The sequence below is a fragment of the Azolla caroliniana genome, unplaced genomic scaffold (assembly GCF_043228905.1).
Source record: "Azolla caroliniana isolate FFs.n. ecotype wild unplaced genomic scaffold, voAzoCaro1.0.p SCAF_15, whole genome shotgun sequence".
NCBI lineage: Eukaryota > Viridiplantae > Streptophyta > Polypodiopsida > Salviniales > Salviniaceae > Azolla > Azolla caroliniana.
In genome coordinates, this window is record NW_028230450.1 from 1,635,558 (window position 1) to 1,655,279 (window position 19,722).

Consider the following 19,722-nt stretch of genomic DNA (forward strand, 5'->3'; position numbering starts at 1 on the left):
TTCGTCGATTTTGGAAATTTTGATGTTTGATTTTGTGACAGTTTGATCTATTATTGTAAGTTTTTTTTTTCCAAAAAATGTTATTGTAAGTTTTAAGTTTCAAGATCACGCTTATTTGAATATTTTTGGGCAATCTGCAAGGAGTTGGGCGACCTCTGATAGGGTTGGGCGACCTTTGACAGGGTTGGGTGACCAAAGAAAGAAAGATATATTAACGTCTTCTTAAGGCCAAAATTAGCTCGTGAGATAGTTGGTTTACAACAAAATGGGTATTTATCCAATCATCAGAACTAAAATAAAATAAAGTAAAAATAGAACTTAAACTAAAAGAGTTCTAGTAGTGTACAAAATGTGGTATACTCGATAAAAGGAAGTGACTTTGCACTAAGCTTAATTTCATTTCCACCCAAGCCTCTCGAAAAGAAGGGGGAGGTCAAAGGGTTTTGGTGTGGGTGTGACCCATGGTCTCAGTGTATAGAGTGCCCTAGTCATGGCTTCTAGGCGATGTAGCTCACGTTCCCTTATTTTCTTTATTGCTTCTACACCACGTCAAGTTGCTTTGAAACACGACATCCGAGGCTATTTGGTTTTTCGTTGGTTTTCTGCTTCATCAAGGAAAAGGCCGAGTGTTGCAAGTGTGTCGACATTCGTTGTCTCCCCCTGTTCTTGAAAAACTTCATTTCTTACATGTTGGTGAACATTAGCAACATTATTGTCAGCATTTTGCAACTTATTCTCTTTGTGTTGTTTTAGCTCTAGGATGTATCTGCCTAATTTCTTTATATCTAGAGTATCTAATAGTTTGGGGAGGGTAGGAGAGGAACCAAGTATGTCTTGGTATTTTGCCCTTACCTCGGCGTAGGTGGGACACTTGCATGTAAAGTGGTACTCATCCTCTATCTCTATGTGGCATAACCTACATATCCTTTCCTCCCTAGGGACTCCATTAGTACGACCATTCTCAATCTCAAGTTGGTGAGATGATATTCTAAGTTGTCCAATGGCAACCCTTAGTGCATGTGGTAAGAATACATCTAGATATTTTGGCCCCGTAATAAAACCTAACTTAGAGAAGTGCATGAAGTGTTCCTTATAGTACAACATTTTAGATGGGAGTGGCTCTAGTGGGGTGATCCATTTATACCAAGTGTAAATTTGCCATATTTCTTGGCGTATTGCTTTATTGCGGTCCTCATGAGAGATTTAAGTGTTACCAATCGCGTGGTTGTACCTAAGGGGAGGGAAGTTATTAATGTCTAGACCGTTCACAAGAAGCCAACTCACCATCATGCCATACCATGAGCTAGTATAGCCAGACTCATACAGTGATCGAGAGGCCTTAAAGGTTTGTTAGGATATTCTATCATGTGGTTGGCTATTTATCCTGTGGATAAAGACTACAAGTTGAAAAAGTGCATCTACTAACATCGGGGGTAAAGTGAACGCAGCCCTAATAAAGTCATGTGGTACTGTCGATTTGCTTCGGAGTTGGCGTGATAACATTATCACCAATGGTCTCTCTAATTGCCTCCACATGAAAGATGGTAATCCTGGAGCCCAAACCACTAATGCATACATGAGGGAGGGAGTCACCAATGAGTCAAAGAGCCACCCTTTAGTCTGTGGCTCTCGAAAGTATGCTTGATGGAATTGTCTCTCCCAAGACTCAAAGTTGGGCGACCTCTGACAGATTATTTTTCGCACGTTCTTTCTTATCCAAATCGGACGGTGCAAATGACATGCGCCATCAGCTGAGTGATTTGCACCGTTTGTGGCCACGATTCCCTCACCAACCGTATTTATGATTTGATGCATAATAGACATGAGCGGTAGGAACACCTTTCGCAATTGTTCACATCCCTCATGTGAATGAATGACAAACTTGTTGTGTCGTTTTCATTCTCTTTGGGTGACACTCAGATGTGTACTTAATTTCCTTTGAAATATTAGTTCTATGTAGGGGATTGGACCTTAAGATAGTGGAAGGACATGAAGCTCATAACTTATCCTCTGATTCAATGATGTACTCACCAAGAAACATCTAACCTACTAGTATGACCACAAGTTTCATCCATCTAGCATGCAACAACTACCAAGGGCTGTACATCAATTGCTATTGCATGTAGGAGGCAACAATGACTATTGACAATTAAACATCTAAACTAAGTCACCAATACATTTTCATGAAGTATATCAATTGTGATTAGTCCATGAACACACAATATCTCAATGTTGTCAAACCATTCTAACTCAATGCTGATCTCAAGCAAAATCTTGTTTCTCTTATTCTGCTTGTGTATAATAAATTTTAATTTTGGTTATCAATTCAATATTGTTATTTTCCTTCAATCCTTGACAGCGGGTATCAAATCAAATTCATTAAAGCCCAATAATGAGAGCCAAGCAACACGTTCTAATAATATCAAGGCTAGCATTAAATATTATGTTGCTGATGTCACCTTAATGGTCAAGGGTCCCAATCAATTGTCTGCACATCAAGAACATGGATGATTGTAGCTAAATTCACAAAGCACCAGCTATTGCCAATCTTGGTTGGCTATGGCTATATGTTTATATCATGCATAATCAACCAGAACGTCTTAAAACAATTGCATCAACAACAACAAACAAATAGAGTTAGAAACTCCAGGAACATGGATGATTCACCAAAGCACCAGTTATTGCCAATCTTTGATTGGCTATGGATATGTCTATGTCATGCACAATTGACCCAGAACGTCAAGTCATTCTAAACAATGGCATTGACAACAACAAAACAAATAGAGGTAGACATGGAGCTGGATTATTTGAGATGACAAAAGTCAAAACTGAACTGAAGAGCTTCCATGAGATATCGAAAGATACTCAAGAGAGATCACAAAGTAGGCCTTTTTACAACATGGATAGAGTATTGTTTTCTTTTCTGTACACCCAACACCCTTATGTACATACTACACTCAAGACGACAAAAATCCTAATGGAAAAAAGGGGGCCGGATGGTGTATACATTGTATATATGTTTTTTTGTAAGAAAGCACTTTAGCAATCAATCATCTGATTCCTCAGGCGCGTGATATATGACCATATTTCCAGTCATATAAATATGTGTGTATATATATATATATATATTATTTATCTCTAACCATGGATGATGTGGTTCTGTTCAGAGATTCAATTTGTACTCAATTTTGAGTTGTGACTGAAAAGTTGGGCTTGCAGTAATTGTTCTCTTGGCAAGACTTCTAATATCCTCCCTCGAGCACTTCTCAGATATCCTTACAATCTCAGCTAAAGCTCCAGCTGCAACCAAGTCCTCAGCATTTACCTCTGAAAAGGTAGGACCAATATTTTATCATGTATTAGTCCAAACTCATGTTTTACTTAGTGTATGTTCCACTGAAAAGCCATATCAAAAGAAATTGCACAGGACAAAAATAATACCATGCTGAGCTAGATGGCACAGGGCTAGCTCAATATGTCGACGAACAGGTGAGACTTCAGTGGTAGCATTTGTAACCAACCATGTCAATGCCCCGTCCTCTATAAGGAGGGATTTCCCTGTCTTTTGTCCTGGTACGTTGATCATTGAAAAATCCAAATAGAAACGTGAAATGTTAGTTATTTTCAGTCTCGGCTAAGTAAACTATTTCAATGATGAATGTTACGTCTAACCTTGAGCAACAACTCGGGACTCGCATTTTGCAAAGTTAGCTATTCCTCTAGCAATTTGTGCCAACACGTCAGGATGCTCAGATCGGGCCATCCCAAGAAGTGCTTTAATTCCACCTTCTTCCCTCAACTTTATCTGCAACTTATCTGCAAAGTTTAATCAAATATACAAGTTCCAAGCATTTAGTACTAAACATTGTAAACCCTGTCTTATCTATGGCTATACAAAAGACATGAAATGATAATACCATTTCCGCACAGATTTGCAATTGCACCAGCAACCATTCGCATTGTCTGAGGATCTATTGCCGCATTGGCCATTGAAGACAAGAGCTTAATTCCACTCTGAGTTGTGATGAGTTCCTGGTTGGTCTCTGCCTCATAGAAAAAGAATTGAGTGGAAGCAGAAAATGAATCTAGTTTTTCCATTGTTTAAAATACTGTGAGCTTACCATTCATGGCAAGGTTGGCAATAGCACCAGCAGCCACACGTCTAATAGTTTCATCCTCTGAACTTCGTAACAACTTCAGCAGCGAAGAAAGACCACCAGCTGCTACGATCTTATCCTGATTAGATTCTATATTGAATACATAACATGTCAGTATAACAGAACCCAAGAACTCTTGATTATCAGATGCAAAAGGCAACTTAGCATTAAGATTTGTAATTTGTAACCTTCTGCTGCAAGATTAGCAACAACTTTAACAGCATGGACTCGAACGTCGACATCATCTGATTCCAATAATGCCAATATCTTGTCCAAACCCACTACACAAATCAAGAAGAATCATGTTAGAAATGATAGCACGATTACGTAAAATACATGCTCGATTCTACAAGTTTCCAATTCTGAAATTTGTTCTTCTAACTATGATGTTTCCGCATTACCTTTCTCAAAGAGTTTCCCAATAGTAACTCTTTGCCCATTTATTGTTTCCCGTAGATGTTTATTAGCTTTATTCGGTGAATCAGAACCAGTCTTTGTAAGTTCTCTTTCCCCGAGTTTTCCTGTCTGATGATGAAGAGATAACTCAGTCACCCACGTCTTAATGAAATAAAAATCAATACTTAGCAAGCAGTACCTCATAGGCATCGCAACTTTCCTGTACAATTTGCTGCTTAAGATACTTTATTTCATTCTCAAGCTCTTCTTTTTGCAGCACTTGTTCAGCCAGTTCTTTTTTCAACGATATTAGCTCATCTGCTAGTCCTGCATCCTGGGGAATACAAACTGCTGAATATTGATTCATAATTTGTCTTTTTCAAATGCAGTTTTAATAGATTCAAAGTGTGATCGAATGCCAACAATTATCTGTGGATTATCTTCTCCATTTAGAAACAAAAAATCAAGGATCTTTAAATACCCACAATTCATGTAAAATGGATGACACCCTACCATCACCAAAGATTAGGGTAGGGATTTGGCAGTGACATAGGATAGTCATAAATGCGGATCAAGCAACCAAGGAACTAGGAGACACTCTCGTTAAATATATGTGTATAGTTCGACAACTTCCTCAAAGCATATTATATTGCTAGACAGCAGAGGCCCGGAAAAGAACCTTTAACAGTAAAACAGAAATTTGATACTAATGTGTAATGCAACAAAACGTTATATATTCTTATCCAATGATAGATAAATCTTCCAATCCAGCAGAGTTGGGTTTATCAATCAATGCTTTCAGGCATACACTGTAACACAAAGTATCTATTGCCAATAAAAACATTAGTCTTGATTCAGATCTCTTTTTTTCATAAATATCCCCCCCTCCTCTCTCTCTCTCTCTCTCTACTAAGCATCACTTGCAAATTTACGTGAAAGGGCAGCCTAGGTTTGTATGCTGGGCAACTTGTAAACATGGAGAGAATAAATCACTCGTAATTAATTAATTTGAGGATGTTCTATGGTGAATAAAACCTCTTCTTTCGGTGCCATTTTGTTTTGAGATTTCCTTTCCATCAGCTCTCTTTCAGATGTTTCTCTCAACCTAGTTGCCTTCTCCAATTTCCTTGAAAGCTCCAACAGTTTCTCTTTACTTTCTACCTGCTTAAACCAAAAGACTATCAATAAGTTTTCCTAAATCCTATCAAGAAAGTTGATTTATTGAAATATTCATGGCTAGCACAGAAATACCTTAAACGTGGCTTCTCCTTTCACTCCATTCTCTATGTTTTCTAGTCTTTGCTCTAAAGCTTCCCTTTGCACACGTTCTGCTTCAAATTTGTGAGTCATCTCTGCGATTTCAGATTGATACTTTTCTATGCATGCTTCCAGTTCTTTCTGCTTGCTTGCTCTATCATTCTCCATGAACATCTGTGAACAAAACACAATATTCAGCACTCAATCTTCAGACCCAAATCTTAAGCCCAACATTTAAAACAGCAGATCCACCTCTTTCCCAGATATAGCAGATTCTTTCTCTGTTTTGAGACTAATTTTTAGGTCCTTGAGCTCATTTTCTAGCTCAACATGTTCTTGTTCCAGCTTTCTTAATGTTTCCTTTGTCTCCCTCTGAAGCCTCTTCTCTTCTGTGGCAGCATGCTGTTTAATTCAAACTAAAAGCTCAAATGCATGTTTTTTGCTTCTACAAAATTCATAGCCTCAAGACATATCATGATAATAGAGATGCAAATAGAGAAGGAAATGGACTAGACCTCCTTTAGTGCCTGCAACTGTTTTTCTGCCTCTTTCGCACATAAATGAGCTTCAGCAACCTTTCTTTGCATTTCATACTCAACAACAAGCATCCCCTTTCTCAATCGTTCATTGTCCGAGGTCAATCTATCCACATCCATCTGTAGTTTCTTGGAAAGGGTTTGGTAATCGAATTCCTCCTTCAGCTTAAGCATATTTTCTACCTTCATCGCCTGAGTAAAGGTTAAAGATTAAATACACAACTAAATCAGCCTTACCATATCCAGGAAACTTGAAAGACAGTAGAATGAAATTCCAAAAGACCCTCATACTCTTTGACCAAACAAGATAGTACTTGTTGTCTCTCCTCGATGCTGTGGTGATGGCCCAATAGTTATGATCAAGGATGTCCTTGCAGTTCCTAAGAAATATTGACAGTTCGATGGAAATTAAGAAGGGAAATTATGGGAATTCCCAGCAAAAACTGTGCTTCATTTAAAAATTTGCACAAGTACCTCCAAACGAATCTCGGAGAAGTCGAGTTAATTTTGAGTCTCTAATGGGAACATGTGGACTCCCTTCAGCGAGTGCATTAATGCATTTTCCAAGGGATGTAAGCGAAAGATTGATAAATTTAGCCTCCTCTAACAAAAGGCCATCACTGCCTGAAATAATGGAGCAAAAAACGTTCTTCACGAATAAACCTTTTCAAGAGGAATGTTATTTTGGAATACACTTAATGCTATCCCTTTCTAATGAAAAAATCCGAACCAGATTTGTGAATCCTTTCTGAGCCTGCCAAGTCCACGATAAGTAATTTGCTCTGCCTTATCATTGAAACTCCACATCCTTTGGAGTCTTTGCTTGTCTTCAGATTTGAACCATTTTCATCTAGAACCATCAATTCTCGATCTTGTTTAACTTTAACTGCCTTTTTAACACTGACCTATCAAACCAAGAAGTCTTATGCTTAGCAATTAAAAGCCAACAGCTCACGTTTAAGAGACATAAAGGTAGATAAAGATCTCTTTAAAGATGCAGAGAGTTCAACACCTTACCAGAAGTAAAGCATGACTTCGAGATGATTCGGTGTTCATCTTGGTATTTGCTGCAATTCGGTTAGATTCGCCAACTTTTAGGAGATGAAGAAAGCTCTCATGGTCCCTAATTTCAACAGAAGTTGCTCCAGGCAGTGAGACATCGCCAGTCTTTGGGTCTTCGACAACTGTGAGATTTTCCTTTCCTGGGGTAAGAAGATCATGTACATTCTCCATATACAACTGTCGAACAGAAAAAAAGCAATTGCTTTCAGAAGGGAGATAGATCGCATGCATGATTTTAGACGCACACAAATCTGGCCATTTAACTCATATGTTACTACTTCATTCCATGTCTAGGGATGCCTAGCTCCACATACCATGTTTGAGGAAAATACACATAGCATGCCTAGCTCAGCCTAGTTCATTCCATGTTCTAGGAATGCCTAGTTGCAAGTATAGGAAATAGATGTATTGAAATTAATAAAGGGTAGTGAAGGGTTACTTGCAGATAGGAAACCGTCACTGTATCATGATCAACTGGTGATATATTGGAAAGAATATCTTCCAGAGCTCGCACCATAATTCCGCGCTCGGCAACATCTTCTTCACCAAGTTTGCCAAGGGTGAATGTTTTTCCTGTGCCGGTTTGTCCATAAGCCATGACAGTGCCATTATATCCCTCTAGAACACTCTGATAAAAAAGAAAGTTTGTATACCGCATAAATCTTCTATTCAATTCTTAACATGGAGAGAAATGTTGTCATAAAAGGTGGAAGGGAATTATGGAAGAACCTCTACTACTGGCTTTGCTACCACTTCATAAACTCGTTTTTGTGATGCGGTTTCATTCAGGATGTCATCAAATTGATACGTATCACAGTCCCAGTTATTCTTTCTTAGTTTCAACCTCTTTAGCTACATGAAATAAAGGGCAAATGGAAAGTGGATACAATCACATCACTTGAAATGAAGACTTTAACCTCTCACAAGTGTGCATAAGAAAGGAAACCACCTCTGGCATGAGTTCAACATAGTCAGCAAAATCAGCATCCTTTCTTAGTTCTTCTGAATTTCTGGGACGAAGCCTCACAGAAACCCTAACCCTTCCTGGCACTGGAAATAGGCATATTTATAGTGTCAATTATATTTCTAAAACTACTTTAGCTTACATATATAAGATGCACAATAGGAAGACAAGAGAAAAACAAACCTTGCGCATTATCATTCCTGCTGCTTCTGCTTACTCGTCTCTCTCGTTCATGCTTTGAAATAGATTTAGTTCTAGAAGTAGGTGGTGAGCCACTTGATGTAGGTGATTGTTTTCCATTGGAGCTTATTGAAAGGGATCTCTCCAGACGCACCATCTCTCTTTTGGATGATCCACCTGAAGGAACGTTAAGGTCAACTCTAAAATTAGCAGCAAGTGCCATTTCCACGTTATTGATGATTATAGAAGAATCAATCCATAACATATATCTTCTGCCTAGTTCAGATCCTGAGTAAAGGAAAGGTCAAATTAATTCAAGGAATGCAATGCAGTCATTTTAAATGAGGAAATGTTGTGGTTTTATATAATGATAACCTGAATTGTGTATAATTCAAGAGAGGATTTCTATCTGCAGATCACGATTCTTTCTTGGATCAGAGACAATCTACCTCTGAATAAGGATGTAGGCACGGATTAATATTATCTATGATGAAATCCTCAGGCTAATCCATGATGAAATCCTCAGGGTCAGGGTTCGATCTTCATGGCGCTAATGGCAAGAAAGGGATAGGGGAACGCGTGGAATAAGAAGGAGGAGGAGGAGGAGGAGAAGATGGTTAAAGGGATCACACTACAGTGCACGACGAGTCTACTAGGCTGGAACAAACGACGTGCGCAGGTCCCTCGTTCAAGCAAAGGTTCAGGGACGAAATCTAAGGTACATAGCTGTCTGCTAGTGAAAGGAATGAGAATATAATCAGAATACCAGCTATGCTTCTTTTTCTTGTCGATTTATTTTTATAAGGAAAACATAAAACGACCGGTATGGAGAAGTAGTCGCCTTGCCACGATTTATTTGTTTACGACCAAAAAACCATATTTATTTATTTTTCTTTGATTCAACGTCCGGAATCATATTTTCAAACAATTCGAAAAGAATAAGGAAACTAGGCATGCATGAAGAAAGACTAATATCTCGCGTTGGAATACCCCAGAGACATACTTAGCTGGTTAAGTTTCTTCAGAAATAGGAAGCGAGATTAATGGTTCAACTAAGCACCTTTCTCGTCTGCTTTTTCCCTCTGCCACGTGCCTCCATTTCTAAATGCATTTCAAAGTTTTGAAAAGAGGAAAACAGGCATGAATGAAGATGAATCTTAGCTATGGAATTAAGTAGCTGATTTAAGTCGGAGTAACCTTGAAAAAAGATATAATTAATGAATGTGCACGGTTCTTCTCGGGTTTAGTATTGGCCAAAGTGATGAGGCTTTTTTTCTGCCAATTGCGTCGATGTCTCAATGCATTTCAAAGTTTTGAAAAGACAAAATTAGGTTTAGATGAAGAAGAAGCCTAGCTGTGGAACTCCGCTCCGCAGCCATAAGTGGCTGCTTTATTTCTGAGCAAACTTGAACCTACTCAAAACATCAACTTTCATGTCCTGATCATGATGCAGGCAAGGAACAGGCGGAGGTTATCTGAGCAACTTGCTGCATAAAATACTTTAAGAAGATCATGACCTGTGTAAGAATGCGAGATTTACAGTAGAAATTGGCAGAAGTAAGCAAGCTACGCAGAAGAAGATGTGATATATTGAGTTCGTTTCAAAAACGTTGATATCGCATCGCGTCTTCTGGTGAAAGAAAGGAAAACACTACGAAAAAACACATTATTGTGGTGTCAATGATTAAAAGAAGACAAGGAGACTTGTGTCTGTTAGCTGTGTACTGTAAGTCTGTGTGAAGGCAGAAACAGGACCAAAGAGGCACAGTAGATAGGAAATATTACCTGTTTTGTTCACAAAATCAAACGAATTCCTCCGGAGAACCTTCAAATTCAGAGAAGCCATGACAATGAGTGCAAACCTCCGGTATGAATAGAGAAACGTGGCCAAACGTGTGTGCGTGCGCGCGCGCCTTACCTGAGAGAGCGACAGAGAGGAGATTCAGCTTTCTTCGCAAATTCGAACGGATAACTCTCCGGAGGAGCTACAAGGTTCCTTCAAATCCCACAGACAATGGCAAAGCGTGAGAACCTGCAGTATGAAGGTATGAAAGGGAGAAACATGACCGAGAGAGACCGAGTACCTGGAGAGACAGACAGACAGAGACAGCTTCGTTTACGCAATTCGAGCTGAAGCCTTGGAAGGATCTGTCAGGTAGCATGAAGATGGAGAGCTATGGGAGGAACGAGATTACAGGAGGAGCTTCAACATGAAGGAGCCATGGCGAGAGGCGTGGAAGCTGCAGAGGGTGTGTGTGTGTGTGTGTGTGAGAGAGAGAGAGAGAGAGAGAGACAGTGTGTGTGTGTGTGTGTGTAAGAGAGAGAAAGAGAGAGACAGTGTGTGTGTGTGTGTGTGTGAGAGAGAGAGAGAGACAGTGTGTGTGTGTGTGTGTGTGTGTGTTCAGAATTTTGTTTACAAACCCATTGTGTCTGTCTCGTCTTTTGCTTTTTGCTTTTTGCTTTCTGCTTTCCTGAGCCTTTTGGAAATTTGAATTTGAAAAAACCACCATCTATCAAACCCCTCTCCCTCACACGCAATAAAGCAACTTATGAGTTGTTGTGAAGCCTGCAACGCCTCGGTTCAAGCCCAAAACCGAGCCGCTAAACCCTTTTTTTAAAAACGGTTTGGAGGTTCGATTCCGGCTTGAGCTTTGTTAACCGGCTTGATCCAAACCTGATTGGGGGTAAACCGATTAAGGCTGAACGGTTTGGTCAAGCTAGTGTTGAATACCCAGTTTGGTTTAAACAAGGCCAAACCGGCTAAGCTGAAATCGAAGCGTTGCAAATTCCTATCCGGAATGCCCACCTTTTCTCCTGTGGTCTAGTCTAAGTATATAAATATATATATGTGAAGCTTCTCATTTCGGGTTCCATCGTACGCTTGCCCACCCGTCCTTCCCACATAGTATCGAATTCCATTGCACTTCCTTGCGATCAATTCCATATGCAACTCGGCCCGACCAACGAGAGCCTGGCATATATATATAGATATATAATGTTGGTAAACTAAGATATTTTGTGCATGTGAGAGTGAAGGAACAATGGATTCATAATCTAGGATATGTGATATTTGCAAGCGTTTCGTTGTAAACTTGATCGCCCTTCACATGTTACTCCTACATTCTTGCATGCATTGATCAACAAATGCCACAATGCCCCAATCATGATAGTTACATTTTGACAAATTTTCTATGTGCATTGAATATCGAACATTTTGTTCATGTGAACCAATCTGAAGTTTACCTTTTCACAATATGCCCATCATGTGCAGCATGTGAAGTTAGCAATCGTGGTGTGAAAGATGGTTGTGGTTCAATGTCCTTATTTGGCCACTCCTTAGTTGAAAGTCATGTGTACTACAAATTTACATCTCTCTCGAAATGATGGAAAGCTACACGTGCTCGAGTTTTAATTCTCCTGGCAATTCACCATCAAAGTCCATGTTTTTATTGTCTCTCACTTTGGAACAAAAACTCAACACTTCTAGATGGAGTCCACTAACCCAAGTTAGAATTACACTACAATGACATAAAAAGGTTAACGTAACCACCTGAATAATTAAACCCTTTAACTTGGTCATTACATTCATACATACATATGTATGTGTCTCCACATTTTACCACTACATGCAAGCTTACACCCATTTATACATTTTGTTAATGGTCACTTTTAACTTAAATCACATGGATGCTTCTTACAACTTGCCCAACTTCATGCCATGTGCCCATAATTATTGTTATCCTTGACAAATAATTCATTGCATGTTACGATTCAATTTGATCAACAAAGGATTGGGACACCTATTATCACTTGCATGTATGTAGGTAGGGTGGTCAATGGTACCCCACACAGGATTGGGACATAATATTTTTCTTAATGAACTTTGATTCATAAACATTCACAAGGAAGGTATAATCTATGAATTCCATGATAATAAATAAAGTAAATGACAAAGTTTGATTACAACATTAAGGTTCCTTCTCTTAAGAAAACCCTAGCAATGAGGTTTTGAGATTGTAAATATATGAATACTTGTGCAAGTTAGAGTATATTAATTTACCATGCATGGGCAGGTACACTTTGTGGCTGGTTGGTTCCCCCCTCATCTTATTTATGGTCCATTCAAATATTGTTCAATAGAATTTGAAAACATGTTTATTTCCAATGTATTTGCATATATAAGAAGCTCCAAAGACTATTTATCAATGACACCTTTTATTCAATATACCTTTACATAGTCTTTATGCATTACCCATTTAATGATCCAGATTGGGGGTTGGTTGAAGACACATACCCTTCAAATTACATGGACACCTTGTTAGTCCAAACCCATCATGAATGTAAGTTATAAAACACCATCTCCTATCATGCACCATTGTTAAAACACCACTCCATATTTTCAATTGTGGTGCTCAAAGTTGGATACGTATGAACTACACGCATCAAAGCTTAATTAAAAGGTAAGATTAAGGTATAAATACTCAATAGCCCATATACAGATATTTGAAATATATATATATATTATTGTCAAGGATCCATGTTTATCAAATTCGTTTCCAGTAGTGACAAAAGTCACATCATATTATGGCATCTTCATGGATACATGGTCATAATAAACATTCGGCATGCATAAAATCATTACATAATACAACCCAGTCATCATCAAGACAATCATTATTATATAGTTATAACAAGTTAGCATACGTACACAATTAGGTGAATTTGACTTAAGACCATACATACATCATCATCGAGTTAGGTGAATTTGATTTAAGAGTGAATTCACAACAAACACAAGCCCTATAATGCTAATAATGATACTTAGTCAAACAAATTTTTAGCAAGAGTTATGACACTAGGTTTTGAGCAAAATCCTAGCCTATTTTGTTAAGAGCAACCAAGAAGAAGCTTGGTGAGTAAAAATCCACTCAAACTGTACAAAATATGAACTCCATAAAAACCCCATGATAGATACATTCAAGCATGTCACTCCTGCTAATAATGATGCTTAGTCAAACAAATTTTTAGCAGAGTTATGACACTAGGTTTTGAGCAAAATCCTAGCCTATTTTGTTAAGAGCAACCAAGAAGAAGCTTGGTGAGTAAAAATCCACTCAAACCGTACAAAATATGAACTCCATAAAAACCCCATGATAGATACATTCAAGCATGTCACTCCTGTTTGAGAAGATCAAACCAGATCATACACATCAAAACATGACTTGTAAAATACAACTGAAGTTCTGTATAAACCCATCATGGATGTGGCTGGACTGAGGACCACAATTCCTTTAAGTGGATGTCACTCTCCTATAATGTAGCAAAGCCAGCAGAAAACAGAAAGCAAGACGAATCCTACTCAATCAAGTGTGAAATGTCTGTCATTCTTCAGAAGCATGTTACATACTGATTATGTCAACAAAGCTCAAAAGCAACATGATTTGACATAGAGCATCAATATCCATGCAATAAATATACATCACCAATACATATACATGAAAAAGGAGAATTCATATTTTCACACGCAGACTCCTACTCAATCAAAGCATGAAACATTTCATTCTCCAGAAACATGTTACTTATGTCAGCAGTGCTGAAAAGTACGATGATTTCAACATACAACATCAATATCCACGCAACACATCATACAAGTAAATGACATGAAAAAGGCAAATTCATATTCCCATATATTTGAGCAGCAAAACACATTCAATATCCACGCAACACATCATACAAGTACATGACATGAAAAAGGCAAATTCATATTCCCATATATTTGAGCAGCAAAACGCATTCACACATAATGACCATGTATTCCATTTGTTGTGTGCAGTCTTTAACTTTACAGAAAGGTTAAAACTCAGTGCTTTGGGATTGATGTTATGCATGCCACATCCAGTAGACACGAAAATTAAACCATGTGTCTGAATATGGCATCAGTACTAAATTAGACTTACCTGTTAGATGATAAATACAGAAAGATGTTAAACAAAAATCATCTTTCAGCTTCACAGAAAGGTACTCCATTCCCTGGAAGTATCACCTTCTTACCTCTTCATCCATATAATGGATAACATTTTTGGCAACAATGTTAGTACAACCCCGTTTTGAGGAAAGAATGGATGAACCATAATATAATATGTACATTTCTTATCACTTTCTACGGTTTTGGAAAAAGTTGTAATCCAAATGCTTAAAGCCAGAGAACTGATCAGTGCAGCCTCTTGCCATGGAAACAGCCGCTGCATCAAGTTTAGTTAGATGATCTTGAAGCACTTCAGCTGGATCGGCATCAAAGGTTCTTGATGTATCATGTTTTGAGCTGGAACATGAAGTCAAAGAAAACCAATCCTTTACCTAGAAAAGAAAATTGCAATGAATGAGAGGATGAAATCGCCCCACGTACAATGTCACTGAACCTTAAGATGGAAACTTCCAGACACTGACCTGCACATTGTAACTCATGAAACCAACCACGGGTATGGTGACTGTGTTATTCTCAGAAAACTGGCTGCTATTAGTTGGCCGGGACCATTGCAAAGAGCTCAATGAATGGTAAGTCAAAAAGGTAGAACGGAAAGTTCCATCAGGTATTCTGTAGATTGGATACCAGGCCACTGCAAACCTGCGAAAGAATGAGACATATTGTTCTCATAATTGTTAGCTTTAAAAAGATAGAAAAAGTGGAGAGGGCATCAAATACTGACCAAGAAGAAGGATGCAGCTCTCCTATCTTTACACTAGTCAACATATATGCATCACCATCACTAGATACTCCTGCCAGTTGCACAATCCTGTCAAAGGGGACAATAACCTTTATTTCTCGAATAGTTTTTGTCAACCCAAGAAGACACTTGACAATTTTGTGGCTTACTTCTCAGCAAGGGGCCTTCGCTGTGGGGGTGATTCTCCCTCATAAAACTCATACAAGAGTTCTACATCACAATCACAGTGCCTTAATCCATTAGTAGTAGAGCCAAACTTTGCATTTTCAATGTCACCTGGATCATTCTGGTTTAGCATGTTGATACCTATGGCATTATTAGTCGTAGGATTCGGAAGGAGTACAGCAAGAATGGGTTGACTGAGGGAACTACAATTTAATGGATCAACTGCATTCTGATCTCTATCAGTATCCTCATAGTTAGTCTTGCTTTTATTCTTCCAGCCAAAGAGTTGTATCCCTGACAAGAATGGAACAAAAAATGCCTGGTATTCCCTATTTACGTTATCTCTGGCAGGAAAGCTTTTACATTCTGTTAGTTTTACTTTCACTCCAAAACAACTTGGCTCCTCATACCACTCCCAAAGAGCATTTAATGGCACATTTGCCAGTTGCTGCAAACATATGTTCTTACAAGAACTAGCAGCTGCATTCCTATAAGAACACCCTGTTGACTCATCATGTTGACTACTCGATTCAGGAATTCTGAGAACTGGAGCCACAGCATTTGCAAATTTTTCGAATTCACATAGAGGATTACCTAGCCCTCTTGACACTTGTTCATAGACTGCTCTGCTTTCACATGAGGCCTGAACAGCATCCACTATGTTGCACACATGATCAATCACTTGGGATCTCACAGGCTCAAATCCACTTAATCCAGTAGCATCTCTGGCCTCATACCCACCATCACAATTGTTAATAGCACCATTACTTGTCAAAATGGTTGATGGACTTTCTTTACAGTCAATAGGCACAACAGTTTCTTCAGTCAGATTCTCGCCTATGTCTTGATAGATACAAGCACCTCTATTCTGATCAGCATCACTCAAAATAAGAGATGCACCCAAGTTCATATCCGTTTCGGCACTACGGATACTTGGGGCTACTGAACTGCTGGGAACTGCTTGATTTAATGCTACATTAGCACAGTTTTCATTGGTTACATTCTCAAGAATGTGTTCTTTTGTATTCTGCAGAGGAGTTTCATGTGCAGGCATCGGGGGAAGTTCTATGCTACTACAAACTGCTTTTGTTACATCTTCAGGTAAGCATTTTCTTGAATTTCGGAAAGGAATTTCATAACTTTTCCCTCTGTTCTGTCTCTGACCATTAGGGCTTCCTTTTTGTCCTTGAGGGATGGATTCCTCAGCATCTACATAGGTCTCCCAACTATGGCCAAACCCCCTATTCATGCCATTTTGTCTAAGATCTGGATGTTGTTCCCATGGGGACATATTCTTCACTTGGCGAGAGGAAGGCATGGTTCCCCGATCTGTCAGCCACTCATCTCGTCTTGAAAGTGAGGGCTTTGACCAAGGATGGGCAGTTCGGTGTGGATCTGCTGCTTGGTGCCTCCAGAATGGGAGAGATGACCTTGATTCTCCAAGTGTACCCCCATTAAAAGAACGTTGGTTCACCCTATTTCTATAAGAGGAAGACTCTGCCACCTCCGATGGTCTACGGGTCCAAAAACCATCCCTATTTGATTTCATGCGGTTATCTATGAGGTCTCTTCTTTCAAATTCAGGTTTGACATTGTTTATCACACGATCTGTGTGCGATTCTCTGGGTAAGGTGTCATGAAACCCAAATCTGGCCTTACTCTGAGCGACTTCTCTGATCTTGAGATGACCATTCAGTGAATTCCTGTAAGCAACCAACTCACCAACATCTAATTCAGACTCTGGTTTCCTCGAAGAAAAGGGTGTCTCTTTATTATTCGCACCTTCATTTGTATTTTTGCTATGATGAACAAACTTTGCTCCAATAATTGCAGCTTCACCACATCCTGATTCTAAAACTTGTTGCTTTCCGCTCTTAATTTCAGACTGTCCTCTACTTGAATATGAAAATTTGCCATCATGTCCTGGTTCTAGTTTATGTATGCTGGATCCCAATGATGGAGACAGATCTGGTTCCCCATCTATGTTTCTGAGCCGATCAAATGGAACCGAAATTTGCCTATGTGATCCAACTGTGGCATCTGATTCATTAAAGTTTTGGCAGTCAATACCCCTATTATTTGTATCATTAACAAAAACATGTTCACCTTGATTTGGCCGAAGGTGATTAGATTTAAGCTGCTTTGATCCAGAAAGCTCATTTTTCTCACCAGATGAAGGGAGCTTCGAACCTGAGTCTGTGTTTCTATATGTATCCAAAGAGCTGTTAACCAGGCATGTATTCTTTGCATCACTTTTTGATTGCTTTTTTGCCTTCGTCTTCTTCTTCTTCCTTTTAGAAGACTTTCCAACAGAAGCCTCAGTGGCATCAGCTTTCTGAGCACAATTTTCTGCAGTGCTCAATTTCCCCTCTGTTTGAGAAGTAGATGGAAGAGCTATGGCACTTGATGAAGATTCTCTAATCATATTCTTTTGACCACAGCTTGAAAGCTGCATTAAAGCTTCTTGCTCTTGGATAGGTTTTGCTCCATATAAAGGTATAATGATAGGTGGGATCACAATGCATCTAGTATGAGCCACATATGAGTCATCGATCCATCATTGAAAAAGTATTACTTATTTTGGTCACAGCCACTTACCTAAGTTGATGATAACCCCTTGAAATAAAAGCTGTGATTTCACAATCCTATCCAATAGTAGCAAGATAGAGTCAGATGTGTTCCCTCATTCGTGTCTATGTAAAATAGTAACCAGAAATCTGTGACGCTACAAAGTTTATTCAGGTATAGCTGTAAAATTGCAGGAAACTTACCTTGTGAAAGTGCAAAATGTGGTGTTCAATGGAATAAACTTTAATCTGGACCCTTCAATCTTTAAGCACAAGGATCTTGATAACACTGTTTCAGCTTCAGGGTATTGGATCTGTTAGTTCCAATATCTCTATACTTAGCCCTTGTAACAAAAACATAAATTCTTACATTGTTGTTTCTCGATGACAGATCCAGTTACTGTTTGTTCAGCTATCACCAAATTTAAGGATTAGAATGAAGACAATTATGAATATAACAAGATAGACATTACATTTTCAAGGGTATTTTCTTACCACCAAGGTGCTCCAAGTCAGCTGCTGTTCTACACTGCAGAGAGGAAACTATACGATCACCTTCCTTCAAAACCTGCTCAAGGATGCCAAACATATGATCACCCTCCTGGAAATAAATGTGTTAGAAAACCCGCTCACAGGAATTTCATAAATGACATACATTATCACTCTCATAAGGTAGCGTGGGTAGTAGCACAAGATTGCATGCCATAATTCATTGTCATAACATATCCATACAAGCAAATATCATACTGATTCTCTCCTATTTCATTCAATTATATTCCACCACATTGTGTCATGATCACGATTCCCATGATCAGTATTGCTCTCGTAAGGTAGCACAGCTATTGACTGAAGATTGTATGTCATGACTCATTATCATAACATATCCATACAGGCAATTACAATTCACCACATTGTGTCATGATCACAATAATCCATGATCAACAAGATCTATTTCTTTCTGGCACTTCATGCTAGAAAAATATTCAATGCAAAAATATTGAACCATGCACTGATATTCCAACAGAATGGTGTAATGAAAGGATAATCTTTTACCACAACAAATGGTGAAAGGACATATAACCTAAATAAAATTCCTGGCAGGCAAAAAGAATACACTTTGAATTAAAAGAGGTGAAAATTTTAACCCAAACAGAAGACGATGAGAAAGTAAAAAGGAAAGCATAAATACAAACAGAGAAAAACTACAAGGTAAACAAACTCTAACTTCTGTAAATCCATTCAGTAATTTGAAACACATGGACATGTAAATATGAATATATGTCAGGATATAAGCTAAGCCAGAACGCTACTTGCCAAAGGGTAAAACAGTTATCCAGGTATATCCTTCAAGTGTAACTAGACTTTATGCTTTGAGGAATATGAAAAATAGATATGCGTTTTCAATACATGACAGATCATGATTCACATTCCAAACTTGTGCATGCAAATATAAATTATTAGACCAACTGATTTTCCAGAGGGGGATTTGTGGGCCAAATGATCTAAGAGTGATCCCTTTAGGATATCAGATGTGGCCACATGTAATGTCATGCTATAGCACTTACTGAAATAGAATATGTCACACTCACTTCTCTAACTAGTGAAATAAGAAAATACCTAGGAGATCAAAACAGAGCAGCATTGCTTCTTTAGGGCGATCCTAAAAAAAACTTCTAACATTAAATGTGGCCACTTAATGATAACTCTTCATGC

General features: G+C 38.6%; 2 protein-coding genes across 5 annotated transcripts in view; both read right to left on the bottom strand.

Moving 5' to 3' along the window:
• Window positions 1-2,787: 2,787 nt before the first annotated feature.
• On the bottom strand, window positions 2,788-9,067 carry LOC147854295 (kinesin-like protein KIN-UB). Of its 4 annotated transcripts, XM_087331108.1 has the most exons (21): window positions 8,928-9,067; window positions 8,556-8,840; window positions 8,358-8,458; window positions 8,138-8,260; window positions 7,848-8,036; window positions 7,364-7,585; window positions 7,077-7,251; window positions 6,821-6,970; window positions 6,638-6,726; window positions 6,326-6,538; window positions 6,063-6,212; window positions 5,805-5,984; window positions 5,589-5,717; window positions 4,753-4,887; window positions 4,559-4,682; window positions 4,346-4,438; window positions 4,122-4,247; window positions 3,918-4,043; window positions 3,673-3,816; window positions 3,442-3,570; window positions 2,788-3,327 (listed from the first exon to the last, which is right to left on the bottom strand). In XM_087331108.1, the coding sequence occupies exons 2-21, from the start codon at window positions 8,815-8,817 to the stop codon at window positions 3,164-3,166; spliced, it is 3,024 nt and encodes a 1,007-aa protein (XP_087187234.1). In that variant the 5' UTR covers window positions 8,818-8,840; window positions 8,928-9,067; the 3' UTR covers window positions 2,788-3,163. The 4 variants fall into 4 exon arrangements, with proteins under 4 accessions (XP_087187234.1, XP_087187237.1, XP_087187233.1 ...); XM_087331111.1 differs by having other exon boundaries at window positions 4,559-4,678; window positions 4,770-4,887; window positions 8,556-9,059; XM_087331107.1 differs by having other exon boundaries at window positions 8,556-9,058.
• Window positions 9,068-14,463: 5,396 nt separating this feature from the next.
• LOC147854296 (uncharacterized) overlaps window positions 14,464-19,722 on the bottom strand; it is a 6,345-nt gene continuing 1,086 nt past the window's right edge. Inside the window, exons 3-9 of the mRNA XM_087331496.1 lie at window positions 18,483-18,577; window positions 18,214-18,265; window positions 18,041-18,087; window positions 15,427-17,967; window positions 15,260-15,346; window positions 15,000-15,177; window positions 14,464-14,909 (exon numbers count right to left, since the gene is read on the bottom strand). Of these exons, the coding sequence (XP_087187622.1) occupies window positions 14,706-14,909; window positions 15,000-15,177; window positions 15,260-15,346; window positions 15,427-17,967; window positions 18,041-18,087; window positions 18,214-18,265; window positions 18,483-18,577 (3,204 nt within the window). The 3' untranslated portion in view covers window positions 14,464-14,705. The remainder of the gene's footprint in view (window positions 14,910-14,999; window positions 15,178-15,259; window positions 15,347-15,426; window positions 17,968-18,040; window positions 18,088-18,213; window positions 18,266-18,482; window positions 18,578-19,722) is intronic.